This window comes from Pezoporus flaviventris, unplaced genomic scaffold (genome assembly GCF_033815535.1).
Source record: "Pezoporus flaviventris isolate CSIRO_AGI_PZ_B2104156 unplaced genomic scaffold, CSIRO_AGI_Pfla_v1 ptg000037l, whole genome shotgun sequence".
NCBI lineage: Eukaryota > Metazoa > Chordata > Aves > Psittaciformes > Psittacidae > Pezoporus > Pezoporus flaviventris.
In genome coordinates this window covers 17,906,193-17,932,363 of record NW_026892585.1, presented here as the reverse complement: position 1 = coordinate 17,932,363, position 26,171 = coordinate 17,906,193, and the positions used below count along the sequence as shown (strand labels likewise).

General features: G+C 39.4%; 2 protein-coding genes across 3 annotated transcripts in view; one reads left to right on the top strand and one right to left on the bottom strand.

Annotated features, from left to right (window-relative positions):
- The window catches only part of RFTN1 (raftlin, lipid raft linker 1), a 98,623-nt gene that overhangs the window by 33,184 nt on the left and 39,268 nt on the right, over positions 1-26,171 (top strand). Inside the window, exons 1-3 of one of the 2 annotated variants that reach the window (XM_061464877.1) lie at positions 128-206; positions 7,661-7,847; positions 18,924-19,032. In XM_061464877.1, the coding sequence (XP_061320861.1) occupies positions 143-206; positions 7,661-7,847; positions 18,924-19,032 (360 nt within the window). In that variant the 5' untranslated portion in view covers positions 128-142. Of the gene's footprint in view, positions 1-127; positions 207-7,660; positions 7,848-18,923; positions 19,033-26,171 lie in introns of those variants that run through there. The other variant, XM_061464878.1, reaches the window with a different exon arrangement.
- Positions 16,293-26,171, bottom strand: part of GALNT15 (polypeptide N-acetylgalactosaminyltransferase 15) — a 115,771-nt gene continuing 105,892 nt past the window's right edge. The window contains exon 12 of the transcript XR_009745396.1: positions 16,293-16,302. The gene's annotated coding sequence lies outside the window, so the exon portion shown is untranslated. The remainder of the gene's footprint in view (positions 16,303-26,171) is intronic.

The window sequence follows — 26,171 nt, the reverse complement described above, 5'->3', positions numbered from 1 at the left end:
AATTTTGTGGACCTGGGCCAGATTTATGTGTCTGCTCACACACGTGCTCAGTGATATGCTCTCTTGCCACATTATTGTCTCCATTTGTTGTTGCTATTTAGTTTCCTGCCAGGAGATATGCAATTACAACCACCATGGTGGGATGCATGAGGCACAACAGAATGAGCTAATGCTGCTTTCCACAGGGTGGTCACTAAAGGCAGGAGGTAAATAGCCAGATCTATTATAAAGCCCTGCAGGGCATCAGTGGATGGTGTTGGGGTAATGACTGTATTACTGTATTACCATATGACCATAATTTTGCTTGTAGCTTGTTTTCATTTTACATGCCCATTGCTAGGTCTGTCAAGGCCTGTGGACGCTAATGCCTGGCACTGTCCAGATTCTTTCACGTGGTCTATGTGCTTTGCAGAGTGGAGGAGGGAGATATAGCTGCTTTAGAAGGACAACAGCAAAAAAATCATGCTGGGCAGGGAGATGTGTGGAAGCATGAGTAGGAATGACTAAGTGAGTAGTGTGTCTGAATGTTTGCTCCTCTCTAGCTCGCAGGCAGAGCCTTGCTTTTGGGTCACTACCTGCCATTGAGCCTGCAGTGGGGAGAGGGAGAGCTGCACTGCAGTTGCCCTTGTGGCCCTTCTGTCTCATTCCTCTTCTGGGGATTGCTCTGAGATCTCCTGGGGAGGAGACATAAGGACATGGTCATTTCCATGAGTCACCTGGAGCAGCCATAGCTTTGCACAGGGGCCTGCAAGGTTTGTGGTGCTGGAAGGAAGAGGAGGTGTGAACAGGAGCACAAGTGACTCCATAGATTACTGGCTCTGGGTGCTTTGAATAGGAATAGCTTGCAGCAACCATGGGATTGGGAACAGCCTCATCCTGCACTTTGAAAAAGAAAAGTTATAACTGCATTACTTGAAGGGTCTGAGCCTGCTGATGTGTGTTAGGCTTGATCAAATAACACAGCAAGTTTGCAGACAACACCAAGCTGAGTGGTGCGGTTGACGCACGAGGGACGGGATGCTATCCAAAGGAACCTGGACAAGTTCGAGACGTGGGCCCTTGTGAACCTCATGAGGTCCTGCTCCTAGGTCAGGGCAATATCCATTATCAGTATGTGATAGGTATTAAAAGCAGCCCTGCCAAAGAGGACCTGGGGCTACTGGTGTATGAAAAACTGGACATAAGTCACCAATGTGCACTTATAGCCCAGAAAGCCAACTGTATCCTGGGATGTGTCAAAAGAAGGCTGGCCAGCAGGTCAAAGGAGGTGATTCTGCCCCTCTGCTCTCATGAGATCCCACCTGCAGTATTGCATCCAGCTCTGGGGTCCCCAACACAAGAGGGGTGTGGACCTCTTGGAGCAAGTCCAGAGAAGGTCCATAGATATCAGAGTGCTGGAGCATCTCTCATATAGGAAAAGCTGAGAGAGTTGGGAGGAGAAGGCTCTGGGGAGACCTTATTGTGGCCTTCCAGTACTTAAAGAGGGCTTATAAGAAAGACACGGCCAAACTTTTTGGGAGGGCCTGTTGTGATAGGGTAAGGGGTAATAGTTTTAAACTACAGGAGGGGAGATTAGACTGGGTAAAAGGAAGAGATGTTTTATGATGAGTGTGGTGAGACACTGGAGTGGGTTGTCAGAGAGGTGGTAGGTGCCCCATCCCTGGAAACATTCAAAATCCAGTTCGATGGGCCTCTGAGCAACCTGGTCTAGTTGAAGATGTCCCTGCTCACTGCAGGGGGTGTGGGCTAGGTGTCCTTTGAAGGTCCCTTCCAACCCAAACTGTTCTATGGTTCCATGAAGTAGGAGTATTGTGCTTGCAGTTACCAGGGAAGAGAGTTGCTGCATCACATAGTAATGTGGGTCTGTTGAGTTTGCCAGTCTGTTTTCTGTGTCAGACCCCTTTATATACCATGTTTTGGGCATGTATTGGTGCAAAGTGATTTCTCGTGTACCCACTATAGACAGAGAATGTGTATGTGAGGGGAGAGGAGGGGCGGCCATGAGGGGACATTGTGAGAGAAGAGGAGGGTTAGCTGTGAGGGGTGAGAGATCGTGAGGGGTGAGACATCATGAGGGGAGAGGAGAGTTGGCCATGAGAGGAGATTGTGAGAGGAAAGAAGGGGTGGCCATAAGGGGAGATTGTGAGGGGAAAGAAGGGGCAGCCATGAGAGTGAGGAAAGATCATGAGGGGAAAGGAGGGGTGGCCATGAGGGGAAAGTGTGAGGGGAAAGGATGGGCAGCCGTTGAGGGGAGATCATGAGGAGAAAGGAGGGGCGGCCATGAGGAGAGATCATGAGTTGAGAGCAGGGGCAGCCATGCAGTCACCATGAGGGGAGAGTGGGGGCAGCCTTGGGGTGTGAGAGGTGGCCATGAGTGGTAGGGGCGGCACCTATACATTGTGGGCCACTATGGGGGGCAGATGAAGGATGGCTGTGAGTGGAGATTATGAGACGCAGCCATGAGGTGAGATCTCAAGGGGAGATCAGTTTGCCCTCAGTGACATGGTTTAGGGGTGGGCTTGGGAGTCATGGGGTAATGATTGGACTTGATGATCTTAAAGGTCTTTTTCAACCTATTTGATTCTGTGATCTGTGTATATACCAACTTGATCTTTGGTTGTTTTAATGCAAAAGGAAGAGGCTTGTTTAATGTTTCATAATAAAATGAGGAACATTAATTTGAAAATGCAGATGAACATGAAAAAAGTAAAGGGGAACAGAAAGTAATTAAAAGGAATCCAGTATTTTTGTTGAGCATTTTCATGTGTAATGTGAACTGTCATTAAGGGCTTCATCAGTCTGCAATAGCTGTGACTGGAATAAAAACATGAAAGCTTAATCAGGAAAGCATGTTAAAAAATTAAGACCAAAAAAATCCCAACACTTAGTTTGTTCCATTGGAGGAAGCGAACTAAGTAAACACCTAACACAGGATAATAGAAATACAGAACAGTGTGCTTGTCCTTTTAAATGAAGTATGAAGGATAAGCCAAGAGAAACAAAGACCTAAACTGGACCCAGACTTTGACCATTTCAGTAAAGAGAAATTAAGTAAATGCCATTTAACACTGAACATACTATTTTTCCTTGAGCATAGCTATCATTTAAGTAGAAAGAAATTAAAAAAGAATAAAGTTTGGGTTAGCTTTTTTATAAATGTAACTAGCAGGAAGTGAAAATTGCTGCTTATCAAAGAGAGTTAAAAGCATCTGATACTGTTGTACTGTAGTTGATGATTGCTGTTATTAAGCATGGGCTAACGGGTGAATCCATGCTTTATTTTACAAAGCATAATAATGCTTTTCTTATTTGAAAGTGTTGGGTTACAGGATCTAAAAGATACCCAAATCTATTGTTTTAATATAGAAAAATTATCCTACTTACTGTAGACAGTCTTTCCTCATAATGTTTGATCAGGATACATCTGCCTCTTTAGCATGGACCATAGCACAGTTGTTGGAGGTCATATGGGATGCTTCAGGTTGAAGCCGATTGGTGGCTGATCTTTGTAGTAGCAGCCCTGGATGGTCCATGAGGAGGAACAGAGTAGCTCCTTAACATAGGAGGAACGAGTTCTCCTCAATACCAGTGTCCCCAACGATTTTTTTCAGCCTGCTCTCAGTCTCTCAGGAACCCTGTGGCAGACTGCATCACCTTCTTCTGTTTCCTGTAAATTGCTTCTTGGAGCTGCAGCCATGACCCCTTTCAGATATACATGACTCAACCTGGAGATTTTTATGCCAACTCAATCCTTTTATTGATTTTTCTGTGGCAAGATGGGGACGGTGTGAGTGTTTGGTCAGTTTATTTCCATTAGCAGCAAAGAATGCATGAGTCGCTAGACCCAGGAAAGTCACCTTATGGGTATCAGTTGTGTGACACAAACTTTCTTTTCTTTTTGAAGGATCTCTAAGCTGGAGTGTTCTGTGTGTATCCGGGCATTGCTGGATGTGTTTTCAGCTTCAATTATCGGTCAGGCAACAAAATAATTTGCCTGATAATCAATTCCAAAAGCAGCCAGCACTTCCATTTCCACTTTCAGTCTTAGCAAGATTGAAAAACACAGCATTTGTCATTTACAAGTTTCTTACACACTGGTGTAAATGTAGACAGAATAGACAAAGGAATCTTTTGAGGTCAGATTGTGAAGTGCAACAATAAATACAGAAATGTGGAGGAGAATACAAAACTTAGAGCTAACTGCATTTGAAGCGCAACATGAAGGCTGCTAAAAGAATTCAGCTTTATCTTTTGGCAAGTTAGAGGTTTTTCATTTGCTCTTTTACCTTACACAAATCCCTGTTGTACACAATTTTGATTTTCCTTTTTCTTTCAAAAGTGGCATGATTAGATATATTTTTAGCAACTAGAAAGTTTTAATGAATTTTATTGAAAGTTGTATAAAGTTTTCTGAAAATATTAGCATTTTTCTAAGGTAAAGTAAGCTGGTTTCATAAATCAGGCATTTTCAAGTAGGTTGAACCTACAGGTATGCACCTTAGAGGAATTAGCTGAAGAAATAATTGAAATCTTATCATTTATGTTTGAAGACGGTTGAAGAATGAATGTGACACTCCAAGAAATTGTGATGTCCTTTTTCAACCTGCTTTTAAAGAGGACTGTATGATTATTAGCCCAGCTTAATGCTCAGAAAGATTCTGCAGCAAACAACTTATACCACTTAATATGGAACTTATACAACTTAATATCCAGAGGATAATTAGTGGCAGGGATTTGGGGGGAGCAGTCACATGAAGCAGTCTGTCTGTGGGAGCACAGATCTGCAGACCCAGGAAACCCATGTTGGCCTTCTGGGCGTCAGTTGTGTAACAAGAACTGTTGTCTTCTTTAAGGATCTCTAGTCCAAGGGTAGAGCAGTAGTTTAGCACCAAACCAATACAAAAAGATGTATTACGTGTAAGGCTTAAAATAGTTCTGTCCAGAGTTTGTTAAAATTCATGATTTTCATTAACTATTCTAGCAATAGACCACGGAATATGTTTATTGAGGTTTGCCAATGTGAGAAGTGCTGTTCACACTGTGGAGCTCAGAATCCAGAATGACTCTGGAACACTGAAAGAAAAAAGCCCTAAAAATCACTAAAGGCAGGGACATTTGGCCACCATTAGTCATGGGGAAAAGAATTTCCTTTTTTTTTTTTTTTTTTCCCAAATGATGTAAACTGATGTATAATCGTGAAAAAGCTTTTCCATTCCACAAAGCAGTGAAGAGGCTTGTGCTGGATCACTGTGGTGAGGCGTAGGTAGTATACTTGAAGAAAAATGTTGACCAATGAAAGGGGATCAGGAGAGAACCATCAAAGATTACGTAGAAATCTAGAAAACACAAGCAAACAGGAAGCCTTGAAAGGACTGAGTTTGTACAGTCTAAAGAAGGTAAGATTAAGGCATGGCAGGTAGTAGGAATTTTAAAATGCTGATGCAGAAAACAAATACTCTAGCAAGGAAGTAGCAGTCTTGAATTTCGGAGAGAGAAATATAGGCCACATGCTAGGAAAAGCTTTTGAGTAGTAAAAATAGAGAAGTACTGAAACATGACTTATGGGGCTTGAGGAATCTCCATTACTAAAGGTTTTTAAAAATAGATGAGAAAAACTGTGAGAAATGGCTAAACTAGAACTGATTTCTGCCTCTAGGTAATAGGATGGACTAGCTGGATGATCCTTCATGTCTTTATTTTCTATTACCTTTGTTTTTTAATCTCCAAGTATACATCCCAAGGCTCCAATTACATGTTTTCACACTTTCCCTTCGTGTTTAGCTTTCAGGAAGAAGCAATTGCTCTCCCATGTTAATGAGTAGACTATTAGTTTTACCAAGGCATCCTCAGAAGAATCCAGGTACTAGGTACATATGTAAGGCAAGCATCAGTTTTCACAGATGCTTCTTAAAATTGGAGCACCATTACCAGAATTAACATTACTGAATAGTGTTTAGTCATTCCATTGTATTCAGTTTCTCATTCAGAAAGGTATTGCAGCTTTCATAGTCTTTAAATTAATGGCATTATTTGCAGGGTAGTCTACAGTTTTGGAGTGTCTGAGCCACAAGAGGGGAAAAAGTACTTCTAACATCTGGGTTTCCCCATTTTGATCCTCAGTGACAAAAAAGAACAAACAAAAAAGTCGATTTTATTATTTATTATGCATTATTCATCATTATTCATTCATGCCATCTCTTTTTATGACTGAAGTGATTTATTTGCTGTTGTAAAAGGTAGAGCCCTATTTTCTGTCAATGTATGCATTGCTTGGATTTCTCATTTTATTGGCAAAAATAATAAAATCTGCATCTTCGAGTTCCTGGTCAAAAAAGTTTCATTATACTCTTCTGGAACATGGTCTTATATGAAGCAAAATCATACCAAGCACATCTATTATTATTTAAATTATACCTCTGTATTATTGGTTTTGAATATTTATTAGGCTTTTGAGAACCTCTTTCATTATTCATAAAGGGTAGCCATGCAGTTTGATGAAAAAAGGAGTACAATGAAACCTTATTTTGCATTGCTGGTGTCTTTCATACAAACTATTCTCTAGTGCATTTTTTTAACGAAGGCCTGCAAGGTGCTGGGAACCTCCGTCATGTTTCTTGCAACGTCCCCTCCCTATTGGTTTCAGTGGGACGGGAAGTCATCCAACACCTCACCACTCTATATGGCTAAGAATGAAATAAGAAGTATCCACCTGGAGAGATGGCAATGAAGATACAAAGGTCAGGAAAGAAGGATGTTTTTTCATGTAAGATATGAAAAACATACGAAGAATTACTGATAGAGAGAGAAAGAGAATGGAAGGTTGGTTTAGGTGATTTATGGAGTTTTCTTCTGAAGCCCACAAGACCCCAAAGAAATAAGGGCAGTTGCTTTACTGACTGTAGTATCTGTGTGTATGTCACGTGTGATGGGAGTCAGCATTAAATGCTTCACAGGAAGGCATGAAACCCCACAGTAAGCAGATTGGGAAAGGATTATTTTCATGCACTGTCTCATCCTTATCTCTAATATGTATTGGTTTGCTTAAACCCTGAGGTATAAGGGTTAGTGTCTGTTTTAAAAGGTTTTTCATCACTACAGATATGCATTGCTCTTGTTATCAATATGCCTATAAAGCTCTCTTTAGTCGTATTTGTAGATATTTGGTCTCAACAGCATTTTGTATCAGGGATCTCTTTGCCTGATAATGCAGCTTTTGTGTAGATGGATGCTTCTGTTTATTGCTTTTGAATTTGTTGTGTTCCACATTTTTTGACATCCCCTTTCTCTTATATTTTTGAGTCATGGCTCACTCTCCTCAACTTGTATTACTATGATGACTACTAAAACTTAGAATATCTTTTGACCGACTGCCTTGTTTTTTTTTTTAAATCCTCCACTTTATCTCTGCCAGACTATGTAGCGAATCTGGCATTTTAATGTATCTCACTTATTGTTTAATTGCACCAGTCTCTTGTGTGATACAAGTCCTTTGCCAAGACAGCCTGCTTAAAATCTGAAATACAAAATGGGCCTCAGGAAAGGTCAATTTTGTGTTAATATTGTAGATCAGTGTGAGGCTTGTTTGACTCTCAAGAGCCTGGATTTTAAAAACCAGGATAGTCTGGTGAAGGATTATTGACCAATTTCTTTTTGTTTCCAGCTGAGCTGCCAGGATCATCTGCAATCAAGCTCTCCTCCTTGTGTGATCTTCCAGCTCAGCTGCAAGAATTGTACCAGCAGGGCTTTGTCTTGGCTGCTGTCCACCCTTTCGTGCAACCAACTGATGAAAAAGAGAAAACTCCCCAGGAACAAATCTTCAGGGCTGTGCTTATCAAGAAAACAGAAAGGTAAAGCACTTCCAGTGAACTGGGATAAAAATAGACAATGTGATTTCCTGCTGAGTTTTGACCTACATCAGGAAATTATAGCAGAGTTTACTGTGCAAGACTTGATTTTTTTTCCTTTTTTTTTTTTTTTTTTTTGGTGGGCTTGAATAGGCTTAACATGTTTTTCATGTTTACAATTCATTTGCAGTTTGGCAGACGACTCGAAGAATAACAAGTTGAAATATGCTCTGTATTTTAGGATGTGTTGTCATGAGAGGCAAACAAACAAGCCCTATGCCTGACAATTTGTGAGGATGGTCCCGTTGGTACCCTTTAAGAATGTATTAGATTAAATTGAGACAGAAGAAATGTTTGCTTAAGAAAGGCTTGTTTTGTGTTTAGACGGTTACAGTTAATGCAGTTAATTGGAGAACTGCAATACTAATGCATACTTTTTAAATTTATTTGTGGACTTCGGGCCCTTCTTTCCTCTAAACAACACAAGTTCTTTTAATTTTTCAGTCAGTGCAGACTCCTTAAAGAAAAAGATGATTCTCCTGCTTCGTTCAGTCTCTTCAAATGCATAAAGAATATTTTACATAATGAAAGTCTGAGGATGAATAAACAAACAGGAATACTGTTCTTTTATGGTTTACTCTGATATAAATAAATAATCACTACAATGTGTTGTTAAATAGGAGAAAATTAAAATATGACTATTTATAAGTGCATATTTATAATTTTTAATGATTTAAAACATAATATGACCTATCTGGCCACCTGCAACTCTGCAGCTACCTGTGTTGTTGCAGCAATTGTTACAGTTTTCCTTAGGTTAGTTGCATTCCTCAGTCCACCCCTTCTGAAAGTGATCAGTACTGAAGGTTGGGGGATATTTAAACCAACATTTGGCTGTCCTATTCCCTCTCTTTTTGCTGATACTTGCAGGAAAGGATGTAGCTGTTTTAGACACCTCTTTAAAAAACTAAAGTAAAACCACCATTCAATTTGCTACAGCCTGGTAATCAGTCAGTAGCAATTAGAGACAGGGTGAAGCAGGAAAAAGTTTTGCATTTCAGTAGGGAATAAATGTAGGCATTAGATGTCAAAGGCACTTTTAGCTTCTAAAATAACCCTCAGTTTACCTTGACTTGCTTTTACTTTTATTACTACAGAGCTTCATGCTGGCTTTGTCCGATAGTATTGTTTAAAGGCTTTCCAGGTTTATGGTCAAACGTAAAATGTTTGGCTAAACAGTGGACTTCCTGAGTAATATTGGGTTGAGCTTGCCCAGTTTTGGAGCCTTGCTTCCCCTGCTTACAAAATACCCTGCTGCAAATAATGAAAGTATTTACATGCATGAGTTTGCAATATTAAGTAAGCACTTAAGCACTTCTGATAGATTGGGGTCCAAGGGTTCAGCATCTTTCAGGAACGAGCTGCAACGACATGTTAGGGAAAAGCAGCATCCTTCCCAGTGCAGTGATACCGTCTTCAAGCCAGAGCACTCAGTGTGTCACTGCTGTCTCATGCCATATCCAGTATTTTACATCTGTGAAGAATGATTGTGCACGAGTACAAAATCTTAATTGCCTTCTCACTCACTTGGGTGCCAGTGTTTCACACACTCGAGACAGCCGTAAATGACTACAAAATTGAAGACAGTAGAGAGTCTTGAACCAATTATATTTCCTTTTATGTTCACACTCCATTTCTCTTATCTGTCATTTCTGACCGCATAGGGAAGCGGAAGAGACTTGGTGCAGTGGGCAAAAACAGACAAGCACCAGAAAGGAAAGTTACATGAGTTTGGTGTTTCATGTAGTTTAAATGTTCCTGAGTCTGGCAGAGAGTATGGGAGAAGAGTGTGGGTGCAACAAATGCATTACCAAGTGCAAGGGAGGGATGGGTGTTGCACAGATTTTGCATGAGTATGGCCTGCATAGAGACCAGCTATATTGGAACTGTGAGTTTATCCCATTCCTGATCAGGAAATAAAAGACATACTGTTAATCTTTTTAAATATACCTTTCTCACTACGCTGCTGCTGAAGAATAAATTACGCTTTTTTTTCTGAGGGCTCTCAGGTGTGTGGCATCTGTAGGCTGTCTCTGTATAAAACAGTTGAAGTCTTGGGCAGAAGTTAAGGCCTGCTTAGGATATTTGTTGATCAGGTGAATGTTTATTTCTGTCGTAAGATTTTAAAAGTACAGATGGTCCAGCTACAGTTGTAGGATCACTAGTAATGTCATTTATGCTCTGAAGTACAAAGTGGTCTTTGTCTGCTTTCTGTAATGGTGATTCCAGGTGTTCATGGGGAGCAAAGGAGCCATAGAAAGCTCTGTATGTTGGTGTGGGGCCCACCCTTGAGCTTACCAGGAACCTTCCACAAAACACCTGAGGCTGTAGCTCCTTTCTTACTGCAGATGTTTCAGCACAGGTGTCTCCAGTGCTATACAAATACAACTCAAATACAACATGTGGTTTTTCACTTTGCTATTTTTGTTGCCTGAATGGAACAAAAATCAAATTGTACTTTAGGGCCTTTTGGTACAGTATACACAGTCAATTCTGTGTATGCAGAGACAGAGCTGAACACTTGGACTAGTCTTTACTCAGTGTTGCACTTTTTTATGTCAGTTTTGCATTTTAAAATGGATACTGTTGACTTACAGTTTGAGGATGTAGTCTTACAGCACTGCCTCTCCAAAGCTAGGAAGAGGCTGTACTCACTGCAGCAGATGATGCATATCAAGAACCGTGTGCTGCTGCTATCACTGAGATTTGCAGTGCCTTAATTTGTTAAAAAAGGAAAAGATAGTCCTTAGTTATGCATTAATGTTATGCATTAAAACTTGAGGGAAAAGTACCTGTTAGTGTTATTCCTCCTATTTTGCTGTTGTCCTGGAGTTTTGAAAACTCAGTGTGAATTTGCAACATCATTGTACATTTAAGATGACTTTTAGAGCCATTACGATAGCTTTGTGTTTAATCTCTACTGGTATCTCTGTGGCTTCATTATCTTAGCTGTCTAATCATTTCTGGTAAATAAGGAAGTAGGAGACATTGCTGCTGTAGGACATTTGTGGAAACATATCCCTAACAGATAGAAGCTATAAAAATTGAATCATAGAATCATAGAATCGTTAGAGTTGGAAAGAACCTTAAGATCATCTAGTTCCAACCCCCCTGCCGTGGGCAGGGACACCTTACACTAAATCATATCACCCAAGGCCTCGTCCAACCTGGCCTTGAGCACTGCCAGGGATGGAGCATTCACAGCCGTATCCTGGGCTGCATCAAAAGGAACGTGACCAGCAGGTCAAAGGAGGTGATCCTGCCCCTCTACTCTGCTCTTGTGAGACCTCACCTGGAGTATTGTGTGCAGTTCTGGTGTCCTCAACATAAAAAGGACATGGAACTGTTGGAACAAGTCCAGAGAAGGGCCACAAGGATGATCAGGGGACTGGAGCACCTCCCGTGTGAAGACAGGCTGAGGAAGTTGGAGCTGTTCAGCCTGGAGAAGAGAAGGCTGCGTGGAGACCTCATAGCAGCCTTCCAGTATCTGAAGGGGGGCTATAGGGATGCTGGGAAGGGACTCTTCACTAGGGACTGTAGTGATAGGACAAGGGGTAACAGGTTAAAACTTAAACAGGGGAGGTTTAGGTTGGATGTAAGAAGGAAGTTCTTTCCTGTTAGGGTGGTGAGGCACTGGAATAGGTTGCCCAGGGAGGTTGTGAATGCTCCATCCCTGGCAGTAAAAAAGGAGGGTTTGTCCCTTGGAATATTAGGGAGAATATGAAAGTAAAGGACAGATTTACTTTTTTTTTTTTAATTAACAATACAGTTGTTTGCACTGTGCAAGCACTGTGTCATGTTCAATTAAAGTAAATGAAGTAAATATAAGAGTGTTTAATTCTTTAGTGGCACTGGGTATGAAGGTAGCCTGCCACCTAGCTGAACACTCTGCCATTGCCCTGATTACATTTAATATAATTAATTGAAATATTTCTCTAGCACCTAATTGCATTGTGCACCCTAACCAGTGATTAGAAGGCAAATTGATTAATGTCAGATAACTTCAGTGCTCCTGTGAACACTTTTTCTCTCTTTAAATTTCAGTTGACTTCTTCACTCAAAAGCAACTGACTGTTTTACTGTCTGTGCTTAGTTCTGGGATACTTGGGTTTCTTGAAGAAGGCATCTATGTAAAAAAAAAAAAAATAGGCAAAGAAAAATCTTCAAGCCCAGGTTTGTACAGGGTTTTTTTGATGAATATAGGGAAGGTTCTGGGTGTCGAGGGAGTCCTGGCCTACGGGTTCACGTTGATTCACACTTGAGAAAAGTTGATTTGCACTGATTTACACTTCAAGACAAGAATCTCAGGAAAAGGGAAACCCTGGAAAGTGTGAAGGTGTGACAGTGAATCTCTCCTGGAGGAAGGGACAGGGGAATGTCTATGCATTTGGGAGGTTTTGGCTAACTCGGGTAAGGAGAGTAGCACATATGTCACTTATATTCCCTCTGAGTAACAGAGATAGTTCTTTGTGTGTGTAATGATCTTTCTGTCTTTGCCTGTTTATTTCCATACTCAATATTTTTTAATATAACAGTTTCTGTTAGGCACACAAGTCTGTGTATTGTGTGTGTTACTGTTTTGGACAGCTTGTGGCTGTTGCAGATAACCTGTTCTCTGCAAAGAAATTGCCAAGTCAGACCGTGGATAAAAACTAACAAAACCATAGCACAAAGCTACTTTAATTTATTCGCAGCTCCCTGTAGTGTGACACCCCTGTCTGTTATCTTAAAGTTTCAAAATTCTATGTCAATTAAAATGTTTTATTTTCCTTTTCTAACTACTGGTCACCAGAAAGCAATCTCCATTCTCTTCCACTAGGAAGAGGCATGTAATGGGCTTAGAACTGTCTGCTTACAATAGTTTTGATGTGTTTGCAGATGCTCCATTTCACCACAGCAGAGCGAACCTTGGGATGTAAATCAAATTCAGAGAGGTCTTTTCCCTTCCCTTCCCTTCCCTTCCCTTCCCTTCCCTTCCCTTCCCTTCCCTTCCCTTCCCTTCCCTTCCCTTCCCTTCCCTTCCCTTCCCTTCCCTTCCCTTCCCTTCCCTTCCCTTCCCTTCCCTTCCCTTCCCTTCCCTTCCCTTCCCTTCCCTTCCCTTCCCTTCCCTTCCCCTTTTCCATCTGTGTCTTAAGACATACCCTTCTACAGATTTTGTCTCCAATCAATAGAGCATTCAGCCTGGAAATATTGCCATGCAGAAGTAGACTAAGTAGTATAATTTTAAGAATAATGTTTATTTTAGAGTAAACTTCTATGTTTACCACAAACAGCATTGCAGCTGATTTCCCTTTCTGTAAAATACTGAGGTGTCAGGTGGTTCACTTGATGAAATGATTCTGATTCTATTATGATAATTTCCCTATATCCATCAATCCTGATGGAATGCAAACTTTTCATCACTCAGCCAAAAATAAGTCTTATTTATCTGCAAAGAAATTTGATGGATTGTGTTCAAACATTTAATTGCAAAACAGGATTTTTATGGTTACTTTTTTTTTCCCATTAATTCCAAGTGGTTTCAATTAATGGCAGCCTCTGAGATATACCTAATTTTTTGTCTTCTGTGTCATTTAAAATCTGGATTTACAGAATATGTGGAAAATGGATTTATAGAAAATATAAAGTAGCTTTTGCACTCTGTATTTTTCCAGTCAAACTAAACTCCCCATTTAACAGTAGTGAACAGCCCACCCCATGAAAGAAGGGAGAACTGTATTATGCCAAGAAACTGATGAAGTATGAAAAGACGTAATTACATTGGGAAGAAGCAGCAACCCCCAGAAGATATTCTGCAGAAAGTAGGAACTCCAGTTGAAGGTGTTCCACAATGATAGAGTCTGACAAAAAAACCCAGTGATCTCCAGTACTTATGTGCTTGCTTGAGTTGGTGGAATCAGATAGTTTGCGTTGGTACAATATAATTTTAATTTCAACATGAATGCATGTGTATCTGTTTGGTTTTCGTGTAGGATTTAGGCTTGAAGATGGCAAATGTCTGACTTTGTCTTCATTATGATCAACTGTGTTTTGTCTGTGAATGCAGTATGTGTTGTTGCTCTCAACAGGCTGATTTCAGCTTGCTGAAAAGATAATATTTATTCCATACTCAGAGTTCAACAGATACCTGCCTTTAGCTCAGGGACAATGGCTTGAGTTTTTAAATTTTGCTATTTGTTTCAAGTTCAAAGAAATACATATTTCCTCACAACTTTTAACGCTGACCCAAAATAAATGTTCTTTCATCTGTGTGCTCAAAATGATAAACACTGCACATTAAAGATGCGTATGTATGCATACATGCCTCAACTTTTCTCAAGAAACTCTATATGCTGTCATTAAAAAAAGTTTATACAAAAGCCCTTGGGTTTGTAATTGCTGCCGCCTTGGTATTCAGATACTCTAGTTTTGCTAGATTTTTAACCCAGAGTTCCACAGATACCAACTGCTCATGTTAATCACCTTGATGTGGTTTTAATTGTTTTGTAATGTAGATCAGTTTGTTATAAATGTAGTTATATTTTGAACTGTGGAGCTATTCCTGTGCAGTTGAAAGATCTCAAAACTGCACTTATATTCCTAGCATCATCTTAATTAAATAGCAGTTTTAGTGTCTGTGCAGCTTACAAGCGTGTCAGATTGCTTACAAGTGCTTACAAGTGGCTTGCCAAATTTATGGGCATGGAGAACTAAAGGGGGATTAGGACCAAATATTGGGTCGCTCGTTTCCTTCTTGTGTCTGAAGAGGATTGGAAATCCAGTTTGTAACAGACACCGAGTTGTCAGCTTTAATAGTCACTGTGTAAATTACTGGTACTCTACAGCTGGTTATGGTTTATCTACCATGAAATGGTGCTTAACTCCAAACAGCTGTGCAGGAAATGGCAGCCTACTGAAACAACCATCATGAAATAGTTTTGGCCAGTGAATTTCCAATTATAGGTGAAAATCTTATTTATTCTATGTATTTTCTTCTTTAGTGGCACTAGAGGTCCTATTTAGGATTCAAGATGACACTCTTTTTAAGTCTGTGGTCCTTAGCCTTTTCTGTATCAGTGATGCTTGTGGGTAACCTCTACCCCTGTGAATGCTGTCCTTCTGCACAGCACCAGTAGCCTGAAATTCTCTGTCAGCTCATTGCCACCCCGTGTTTAAGTTTTTCCGTGGTGTTCACTGAGGTTACCCACAGTGACAGAAAAATCCCTTCTTCGGGAAAATAGATAAACAAGCAGTGAGATACATAACAAAGGAAGAGAAACAAATAAAAGCCTTCAGTGTACAAGATGCAGTGGAGTTTTCTGGCCGTCTTCATGATTAACCAGTGGTTGTTCTCTCCTGGGGTGGTACCAGGAGACTGCTCTTCACCACTGCAGGTAAAACGTTGGTGTTGTTAGCACTGTCCCTTCTGTTCCCCCTCAGGTATCACAAAATACCACACTCATTATAGAGAGTACTAACAAGTAATGTAATGAGTCGGGGTGTACCAGCTTCTCTGGTTTATCTCAGTTGCCAAGGAGAGTACAGCACTACTGTATCAGGGTGTGCTTCTTTCAGGGTTATTTTTCAGATGACTGACATCAGTCCTTTTTCAAAAGAGAACAGGGGGATGTCCTACTATATTTAGCTACTTCTCTACAGCTATAGTAATAATATTCAAAGAGCATAATGAGAGTCTTTTATGATAGTTATTAAATACTTCGTGATTCCTAGAAGAAATGCATTGTTTATTATATAGAGGCTGGGAAGAATTTCTTGCCCACCTGGATTTGCTCAGGAAGTTATTTCTGTGGTCTGTGACAGCCACAGCTATTTATTATTTTCATATAAGAAGCTATGGCTTTTGTTTTGTTTGTCTCTGACAGAATAATAGGTTCTTAAATTTTGCCTGAAAAGGTACAGTCAAAGACTCACTTCTAACATCTATGCACATACTTTACTTGAAAGCATGGAAAAATGCTTGTTGGTAGTATACAGTACTTCTGTTGGAAGATTTTGACTAAAGATTTTATGGCCTTCAGTAAATTCTGTTAGGTGTGTTCTGTAAAATAGTGTTCCTAACAGAGTGCAGTGGTATTTGATACAGTTTCTTTCATGAATCCTAGAGCAGAGGCAGCCCCCAGAATGTTAGAGGAAGAATTCACTGCCTTCTGTTCACTTAAATATTTACAAGCAGCAAATGTCTTTCAAAATAAGTTCTTGATAAAGTGGGAAAAATAAATGGGTCATTTTAAGCAGTAAGAATTGCTATATTTTCATGGATATAATCTGCATCTCGGATAACTCATACTCTTTTCAAAGAACTTGGAAGTAGGTCCTCCAGAAACTGCATAAATCAGAGTCCAGGGAGCCATTGAGGGGGATGAGAGGAAATAGGTGAGGGTGGTTCAAGGGCATACTTCTCTCTTCCTTATACCTGTGTATAAACGTCACCAATATATGCTGAAAATAATTTGTTTACAGATAGCCAGTGGGTTTAACCACGTAACTCCCCATTCTTATGGCACAGTTGGAACTGTGATTTTTCACATTTGTCACAGCAAGCATCGCTGTTACAGCAGTGCCACAGTTTGCATGGAAACCTGATCACAGTGTAAGGAACAGGCTTTGGAAAAAAGAGTGGGCACAGAAGTAGCATGGCACATACTTAACTTCTTGGTTGATAACTTAGCTTTGAATTTGAGCTGTATGGCTTCCTCAGCTGGGCTGGAAGGGGGCTGTGATGAGTGCAGTGGGTTGTTCCAGCAAGGGAAATGGGGGAGGCATTTGGTCCTCATGTTTGTAGAGGTTTGATGTTGTTCCCCTGAGTTGGGATTGGTTGTCTAAAAAGGGCTTATTTTATTTCTGTCTGTACCTGGTAACCCACTTCTGGTTTGGAATTATGCAACCACTGAAGCACTGGAGAATTTGTTGATGTTGTATGGACTTCACATTACAATATCCAGTAGCAGTTTTGATGTTGCATTGACTGCTAGAGCATTAGAGAGCCCCAGCTCATACTTCGTTCTTTCTATCTTTCCATCATTCTATCGTGGCTAGGTAACATCAGGGCTACGTTTCCAGTTGGTCATATACAGATTTTAGAAAAAAATGTAGGTAGAGCAGTAAGTACTTTAGACTTTTTAAAGTGTATTATTATGTTCTTGAATTCATGGAGTTCATCTGTGGCAGAAAATCTGCACAGAATAAATTACTTAGACTTACCTAGTCTTGTTCTAGACTATCTAGAACAGCAAAAATGGTTGTCTGCAGTTCATGTGCTTCCCTCAACAAAATTTTTTTGTTGTTGTTGTTGTTTTGTATGTTTGCTTTCTTGACAAAGTTGTTCTTTGCTGCTTAAATTAATTTCTGTATGTGTGTTTCGGAGGAGTAGTGATGGAAAACTTTCAAGTCCCCCTGTAATGATTTTTGTAAATCCTTTGAAGATGTTTTGAGAGTTTCCATGGACAACAGTGTTTTGTAATATTTCTGTCAGGAATCAAGAACAGAACGGGACCACAAGTTGTGAGAACCACTCCTTATGAGGAAGGAGTGTAAAAACAAATAGGGAAAAGACTTGAGTGTTCCCAAACAATTCACAGTCTGGTACCGCCTGTCCTGTGTGTAAGTGAGATAAGAGAAAGGAAGTGAGAGTGCAGCCCGTGTGAAAGTGGGAGGATCAAGTCTAAAATACCATATCATGTGGTATGTCAGAAAGTTTCTGCAGCATTGCCTAGGAAACACACTGCCAGTTTACATTCAGCAACCTACGCATCTTGTGGCTCTGAGGAACTGTTAGCATCTCGGGAAAGCCCCTGGGACCATCTGTAGCTGAAGCATACTTTACGTGTCACCCATTCTCAATCCCCAGAACAGGGCTTCTACACAGACTTGGTTTTGCTAGCATGGCAAGCCTGCAAAGCCCTTTTGTTATTTTAGGAAGCCTTGCTTCCTCAGCACTCTTGGTTCAAGCTTCTGCGCCTTTCTTCTTGTCCAGTAGGTACCCAGTGCATCACATGAGTGCTGGCCAGGATTAGTTCTGTACTTCAAACTAGATCTTTGGATTCTCCATATGGGATGTTAAGATAACTACTTTGTAACTAATCCCAATAATTATATGCTAGCTTTTATTTTTGTACATTCCTCCATGTGTTCTCCTAAAGAACTGATAAACGATTCTCTAGATTTCCTCTGTTGATCAGGCAGGCATGTAAATTTTCTTTCAAAAAATATGAGATAAAGGAAATAAAAACTGCCTTCAGTAGCACTGCCTTACAGTGCATGCCTATGACAGTTTCTTAAGATCGTTCAGGATAACTTCCAAACTTCCCCTTGGCATATTTTGACTGATACCATATTTCCATAGTACTGATTTGTTCTGCATTGTCTTTCTCTAGATATGTATCTGTTCTGCATTGTATATCTGTATATATGTATATCCAATTGCAAATTGTATATGGCATTTTGAATTATTTTAGGAGTTAGTGTCATCTGAACGAGACATAGCTTTGCTTTTGTCAACAACAAAGTGTAAGGTAAGACTGAAGAATAGATTACTTCGATTAGCCACTGGTTTTTAAATGTTGACTTGGAATGGTGGCAGATAAGAGCAGGGATTCCTTTAATTACTGTCTGTGAAACACATCCTACATCAGGCTGCCCTGTGGGGTCCAGAGCATCTGTCAGCCTGCTGCACTGGAGCCTGCTTTCTGACTATTCTGAGTTACCTCACCTGCACATTTCCTTGGCATTGGCCATAGATACCAGGCTGACAGAGTGTTTCTTAGACAGATTAAGAAATTTGGAAGTCCCCAAGGCATTCCACCATCCACAGTTATTAGTATGATTTCCTTCCCTAGCAAGCAGGTGAGATGCTGTAGCTGCTACTTGTCAGAACTGTGTGGAGCTGAATGGAGTGAATGAATTGGAACTGAGGTTTTGTCTGAAGGTTAGCTCTCCATGAGAAATACTTAAAAAGGGAATGTCTTGGTGTCCGATCTTTACAAAGAAACTGATTCTTTTTTTTTCTGTCTGCCTCTGTAGGTCTTCAAAAGGTGACATCCATAGTGAAGGATATATCCTGGAGGTGGAGTGCTGCTCCTCTTTAAACCAACTTTCAGACAAAAAGGAGATTCCTGATTTTATTAAGAAAGTGAGTAAAAAAAAAAAAAAAAAAAAGGTGGGGGAGAGAGAGGCAACCCCCAAAGCAGAGTATCTTTTTATTTGCACTATAATTACTGCTGCTAGTTCTGTCAGTCTGACAAGAGGAGTATGTGTCCACTTTGTACAGTGGTTTGTAATTTTAAGTATCTGAAGGGTAATTATACTTACTGAGAGAAACAAGTCTGATTGTTATGAGAAAATGATTTGTAGTATCACAGGACAGTGACCTCTCAGAGATATCACAGAATCACAGAATCCCAAGGGTTGGAAGGGACCTCGAAAGATCGTCTAGTCCAACCCCCCTGCAAGAGCAGGGTAACCTAGAGTACATCACACAGGAACTTGTCCAGGCAGGCCTTGAATATCTCAACTAAGACACTAGAAGACAATCCTATAAGGGGTAACATTTTAAGTTAAAACAATACGTATTATTCCTAATTTAGTGTAAAAATATCCTGTTGGATAGTACTGTAGCTAAAAGGCCCCAGATTAGTTTTCTTTCAGTGTCACATGATGTTAGCAGTCAGAGATGGTAACTTAGATCCCGAGGGTCATCCCTTTGTTGTTTTCAAGAAACTTCTGTATATACTGGAGAGTTTGAAGAGGACCCTACAATTCTTTATTTGGTTCCTTCTTTTTACAATTATTTTTGATGCTGTAATATTCTGCCAGACTGGAAATTAGCAGGTTATGTCCATTTTAGTGAAGACAGATTCATTGGGCATCTTTCAAATACTGCAGCATCTGTTGTGTCCTTTTGCATGTTGCAAAAACTATCATTAAATACCATATTTACTTAGCCACATGGTGTAAGAATACTGTGAGTAGGCATACTCCCCTCACTTTAATCCGTCTTGCAGTGATAACTAATAGTTAAGAAAATTTTGTAGAACAAATTGTAGCACAGGCTGTATGAGCTTGAGAGGGACTCAGCTTGACAGACTACACTCCTGTTCAGTGTTTCGTTTTTACTATGAATCGTAAACAATGGATTAAAAATAATGCTGCTATGACTATCTGATCGTTGTAATCTTAATTAAAGATACATAGATTTTGGTATCGGAACAAACTGAAGTTTTCTGAACGCTTAATAATATATAGAAGTTTGAGTCTGAATTTCGCTTCAGGATTCATTCATGTGTTCTTGCACTACTAATCTGATGTGATCTTGGATTATTTCTATATATTCATACTTAGGCAAGACTGGTGTAGTTATTGTATATCATTTTCAGCATGTTTGGTGGTGTTCTTCAGTTCTTTGAGTGAGACTAGAAATGTAGGCTTATCTGTCACAACTGGTAGCAAAATTCTACATCATTGCAACAGAAAATTTCTTTGCACTTGTAACTTCAGAAAGAGTGTGCCTAACATGAAAACAAAATGACAGTCCAGGAGTCATCTTATTTCCATAAATATCCAATTCTGAGGCTCTTTAGAATGCTTTTTCTAGGCATGGAAATGTTTCTGTTGGTAGGAGCCGTTTGATTATGGGGTTATGAAGATGCCTTTTTGAAAGATAATAATTTAAATTTTAATAGCTAAAATGTATATTTACTGTTTCTCTGTAGGCTGAGTATGTCGCTCATCCTCAGATGTTATTTGATGTAGAGGAATTTGAAGGTCTTTGAAGCTGTTGCTGTCAACTGTGTGTTGTGTCACTGTCTATATCTGATTAAACACACTGAAAGTCTCAACACTTTTATGTAAATCTAACTCAGGAAAAAGGACTTGTTTCGGAGTAGGAGTTAATTGTCATATTAACTAATTTGAGCAGCAAAAATGGTCATTGCTTTTAACGGCATCTAAACCAGATGTTTGGAAACAAAAGAAATGAAAAATAAAGGATGTTCTTCAAAGAAAATAGTAACAAAAAGCTGTTAGAGGGGGCAATTGCTTTTTTTCAAAAAAAGGTAACCCTCTAATTCTTCTCAAACTGTGGTGTACAATTGAAGTTAATAGAGTGTTGTAATTGAATAGGCAAATCCGTGATCACAGAGCTTTTCATAGCAGAGGTGTTTAGCACAGGTTTATTGTCTTTCTGCATTGCAAATTACTATACTTAAAAAATAGATCTCAAATAGAATAGCCAGAGTTTCAAAACAAAATATCAAGTCAAAATTTTCTCCAACTGTGAATTTACTAGAAAAAAATTTCTCCACCCTGAGACAATTAATTGTATTAGTTTTATTATGCACTGTTGAGCAAGTATTGTTTACGTGGAGTTTGAACAGGGTGCAATTTTAGTAACTTCTTTTCTCTATTGACTTTTTGTTGCATTGAAAATGTATGTCATATTGAAAATTAACTGCTTGCTCCTGGCAAACACAAAACAATTTTTCAGTGGCATAAAGCATAGGTAATATATTTTTCTTGTTCTGTAATGTCATATAAATGTTTAAGAGTAATGAATTTGAAATGAGGAAGTTATTTCACGTGGAGAATGGTTCTTGCTCACTGAAGCAAAGTGTCTTAGTACAATGTTGACTATAAAACATTGAAGAAATGCCAAAGAAGATTCTGTGGGAAAATCTGTGGGTTTTTGCTGAGGTCACACTGCGCTTTGAGATGCTGACCTCATTCTATGCTTTCTTCTGTATGTTCTGCCACTATAGGAGTTTCTGACCATGGTAAGAGCTGGGAGACAGTTAAATACTGGGGACATAGTGTTGCATAGGTACCATAAAATCACATCGACATCACCACATTCTCTTTGTTTTCTCATATCAGTGTGGATCTACTGCGGTTCCACCTGTCTTAAAGAGCTCAAACAGGCCTGTGTTGTCTTTATCATGTAATTCCTGGGCAATGAAAGAAGTAGCTGTTGTGTATGTACTTGACTGCTGTATTAGCACTCCTGTCTTTAGCTCTCAGGCAAAACAGAGATTAAGTATTTGCTCATGTGCTTTTTAATGAGCAAAGCTAACTTCTGAACTTCTGATCGCTGTGGCTCAGATCATTCTGAAGTTGTTGCAAATCAGAGATGTTACTTTTAAGGTACAATATTTTGTAGTAATTTGACTTGTCTTGTAAAATGGGGTTGTCTTTAATTACTTCCTTAGTTTCTCTTCTGTGTATCCTGTTCCTGTTTTCTTCATCTGCTTAGACAAGGGAAGAAGAAGCTAGGCTGACATCCCAAGAAAAGAGTTATTTTGGATACGCAGTCATATACGAATGCTGAGTGTGTTTCTCATGACCTTTCTTTTCCACATTAGTCTGAGTTACATGCTCTAGAAGAACTGTAACAGCAGAAGGTTGTACGCCAGTGTTCATATCTTGGTGGTGTTGGTGAAAGGTTAGGAAATAGAAGATGGTTTCTCTGCTATTTCTTCCTAGTTCTGACTTTTTAAAATTTAGGAAGCATGTCTTTGGTTGCCTGCTTAACAATGTCTATTAACAATGTCAGTGTCTATTAACAATGTTCCCTGTCAGAAGGAAACTCTTTTATGTTAACTCTTTTTCCAGTTTGACCCATTGCAGAGTTCATATTCCTTCCCCCTGTGGATGTCATCCCTTGGGGATGTATGATAAGCACGGGAAAACATGGTTTAAAAATGCTGTAGCTTAACTGGAGCTCAAACGCAGGCATCTTCCTTCTGTGATTTTGACTAGACAAGGACCTCTCCCTGCTGCTGTGTCCTCACTTGACTCAGAACTGAGTCTAATTTCTTGCAACAAACCTAAGGCCATACAGATGAATAATTGGTTTTGCATTTTCAGAAGCGGAACGGTTCAGCTTGAAACGTGACTGTTATCTTGCAACACCTGTGTCACACTTATCTTTAGATGGAATCTGCCATATGAAATTGTTTGTCAGATCTGCTCATTACTATTCCCGCTGTTCATAGTCTTGATGAAGTTCAGTGAGCATACAGATGCTATCACCAGCACTAGCTCAAAAGCTGCCAGTAGCTTGTCGCTCCTTTAAGTGATCCTCTGAACAACTGTAGTCCAAAGTACCCTAGAAATAATCTTGATTCCTGCAGTAGTGACTTTGCCTGTAAGTTTGTTAACCTTTGTTTTCTAGTAATAGCATTGGTAGGCCAAGGAAGTGATGATACCTCTTAGACTTAAGCAAGTGGGACCCCTGGGAGGAATATGCCAAAAAAACACTTTCCAGGGACACTGCTACCTATGTATGTATGTTCTAGAGTTGGCATCTGAAACAGTGACCAGCAGTTCTCCCTGGTGCAAAGCCAAGTTGCACAGGGAATTGGACTGTTTTGAAAGGCAGGCTATACAACACTAACACTGGTATGAAAAGCCCACATCCTATATTGCTGAAAGGACCTACTATATTTGATCCCTCATGCCAGTTTTATGGAATATATAGTATGAACTGGTATTTGCTGGATTTTTTCTGGATGTCTCTTAAAAAATGAAAATGTTCTCAGGAATAGAATTAGCACAAAGAATTAGTATGTTTCAAGTGTTTGTTTATGGACTGAAAATTAATGCACATTACTACCAACAAGTGTAAACTGTAGTTGAACTTGCTTAGTGCGCTTCTGAAAGGTGAGACATTCTTGAACGTGTTCAATCCTTCTGCTCTTCATCTCCCCTCACTCCTTTGAAAGGAGCGGCAGGCAGGAGTCACGGTGAGTGGATGGGTAAGAAACTGCTACACACCCCAGACAACCACAGGTCAGTCTCACTGCACGTTTCTCCATACTGATGTTTTCATCAAACTGCTGAGATACTTGCTTTCCTACGTTCTTGTTTTTTCCCTCTATTCATCTGTAGCTGGTTTGATATCCTCAAGGTAACTGCCATCTTAGTTCATGCATATCATTTTCTGGAGGATAATGTTATGTCTGTAATTAGTGAAGAATTTTTATATTAGTACTGCTGTCAAAAGGTTAATTCTCGTGCTTCTTTTAAGTTGCTAGGTAGAAGCAGAGTTGGAATATTTAGGAGGATTTCTGTTTCTCCTGTAAGATAAAAACTGAATCTCTATATGAATTCTCAGGAGTTTTTTAAATCTTTTCTGTGGGTGTTCATAGACAAGGGAGTGATTCAGCCCAGACTTGGCACTTGTTTACTTTCTACAAATTCGCTCACATCAGAATGAACATTTTTGTTTTACATAACCAAAACAAAGGACTTCATATAGCCATATATTGTGTGAAAGCAGTGTTAAATGATTTTGAGCTCTCAGTTTCTGAGTTTTAAAACTCTCTTCAGCATCTAACTATGAAATGGCAAAAAGATGTGGAAGATAAAAAATGTGTCATAAGACAAATTTGTCCATAATAATATGTACTTTATATTATTGTGTCTGTAATAGTCTGTCAAGCAAATGAGAAGAAAAAAGTCTAAAATATTCTAGATAAAATGAATGTGAAAATTGCTAATCTTGTATCTTTTACTTCTATTTCTAATCACTAAGAAAAATACTGCATTTTTATATAGCTGTTCCAGTATTTCTCACATTCTTGTCTCCTTTTGTTCGTCATTTTTTATTCTTCAACTCTTAATCTTGGCCCTGCGATTTCTTTTTTAGAAGGAACAAAGAGATGCAGCTTAACGTGTTCTGAAGAGCACTAGACTCCTGACTGTTGCTACAGTCTTACAAGGATCTCTTCTGTGAAGTCTCTGATTGCTCTGTTGATGCCAGGGTTCCTTAGGTGGTTATTGTAATCCTAAACATTATTTTAGATAAGTTTTAGCTGGCCTATTCAGAAATTTCCTGCCGGGTATACAGTCAGAGCAGGTGGCAGTAAAAGATAGAAGAGGGAGAAAATCGAGTCTTTAATGTTGCTGAGAGGATCATTCTTCAAATTAATAAGCAATTCAAATTTACTTCTGTGGCTAGAAAATGACCCCTCCAAAGTACTGTTTATTACCTGGGATTACTTATCTACACATGATCTCAACCTCCTCTAAAATCATTTTTATCCTTAAAACAAACCCAAAAAATCCCACCCGAAAACCTTCACTCTCCGGGGTCTTTGCAAAAGAGCAGTATAACATTTATTTCTTTAGCACATTGTAATGAAAACCATTGCAGAGCATTTAGCTGACTGCTTTGTTTTCTACATGTTTTCATTGCAAACAGAGCACCTGTTTTATTTGTAAGTATTTGGATCTTAGAAGTAGATACGGTCATGAAGCAGAAGTTAAGACCAACATCAATGGTTCGGCTGTTTGTGACCTGCTGTGATAATATTTATTAAAGTGTATTTTGTTAACATTTTGTAAGTGGATATATAACAAGAGATGGCAAAAAATAGCATATACTGTATTTTAAATAGCCTGGTGTGAAGGGAAACATCTGTTCCTGGTTAAGCTTCTTTCAACTTGTGTTCTTTTGACTAAGCCCTGTAAGAGTGGTGTTGATATATATCTTCCACGAACATTGCGAAACTATTTTCAGGACTCTCCCAGGAGCCTGGTTGTGCTTTTCTAATCCTTTGCCCCCAGCAGCTTTCAGAATCATCCTCTTGACCAGAATAAAAATAGATATTATAAAGTATGTAGATGTTTTTAATGATCCCAATTCTGTCTGGTGGGAAAAATATCTCTTTAAAAATAACAATAAATAGTATAATATTTTATACAGTACTAAAATAAAATGTGGGCAAATTGTTCAAATTGTAATTTTGGCTACGAGTAGCAGATGGCTTGATGAAACAATGTGATTTTAAAGAAACACACTTGGGTTGTTATAAAAGATAAAAGAAAGTGTTCCTTGCAAATTAAAGGCAAAGTCTGTAAGTTTGAGACTGAAATCTTCATTTTTAAACTATTCCTGTTCTCCTGAACATTTTGGGGTTTTTTTGTTTACATTGCTTAGGACAGAGATGGACTAAACCAGTGTCCCGGTTTTGAATCACGTTAATGCTGGTTGATCACAAATAAATAACCGTTTTCTTGTGTTCTGCAAAGAATGCTGAATTGTGTTCATCCAGCTAAAACAGTTGTTAGATACAACACTCAGCCATTCACCTCTCTAAAGCTTTATTTTCCCCTTGCTTATGTTCACACATTAGCATAGGAGTTTCTGTCACAAGATTCACGCACAAGACATGGTCTGTATGTTGAAAATGCTTGTTCTCTAGAGCAAGTGCTTGGAACAGTTTCTACACCTGTATTTAGGTTGAGTGAGCATAGCTGGCTGTTCCGTAGCAG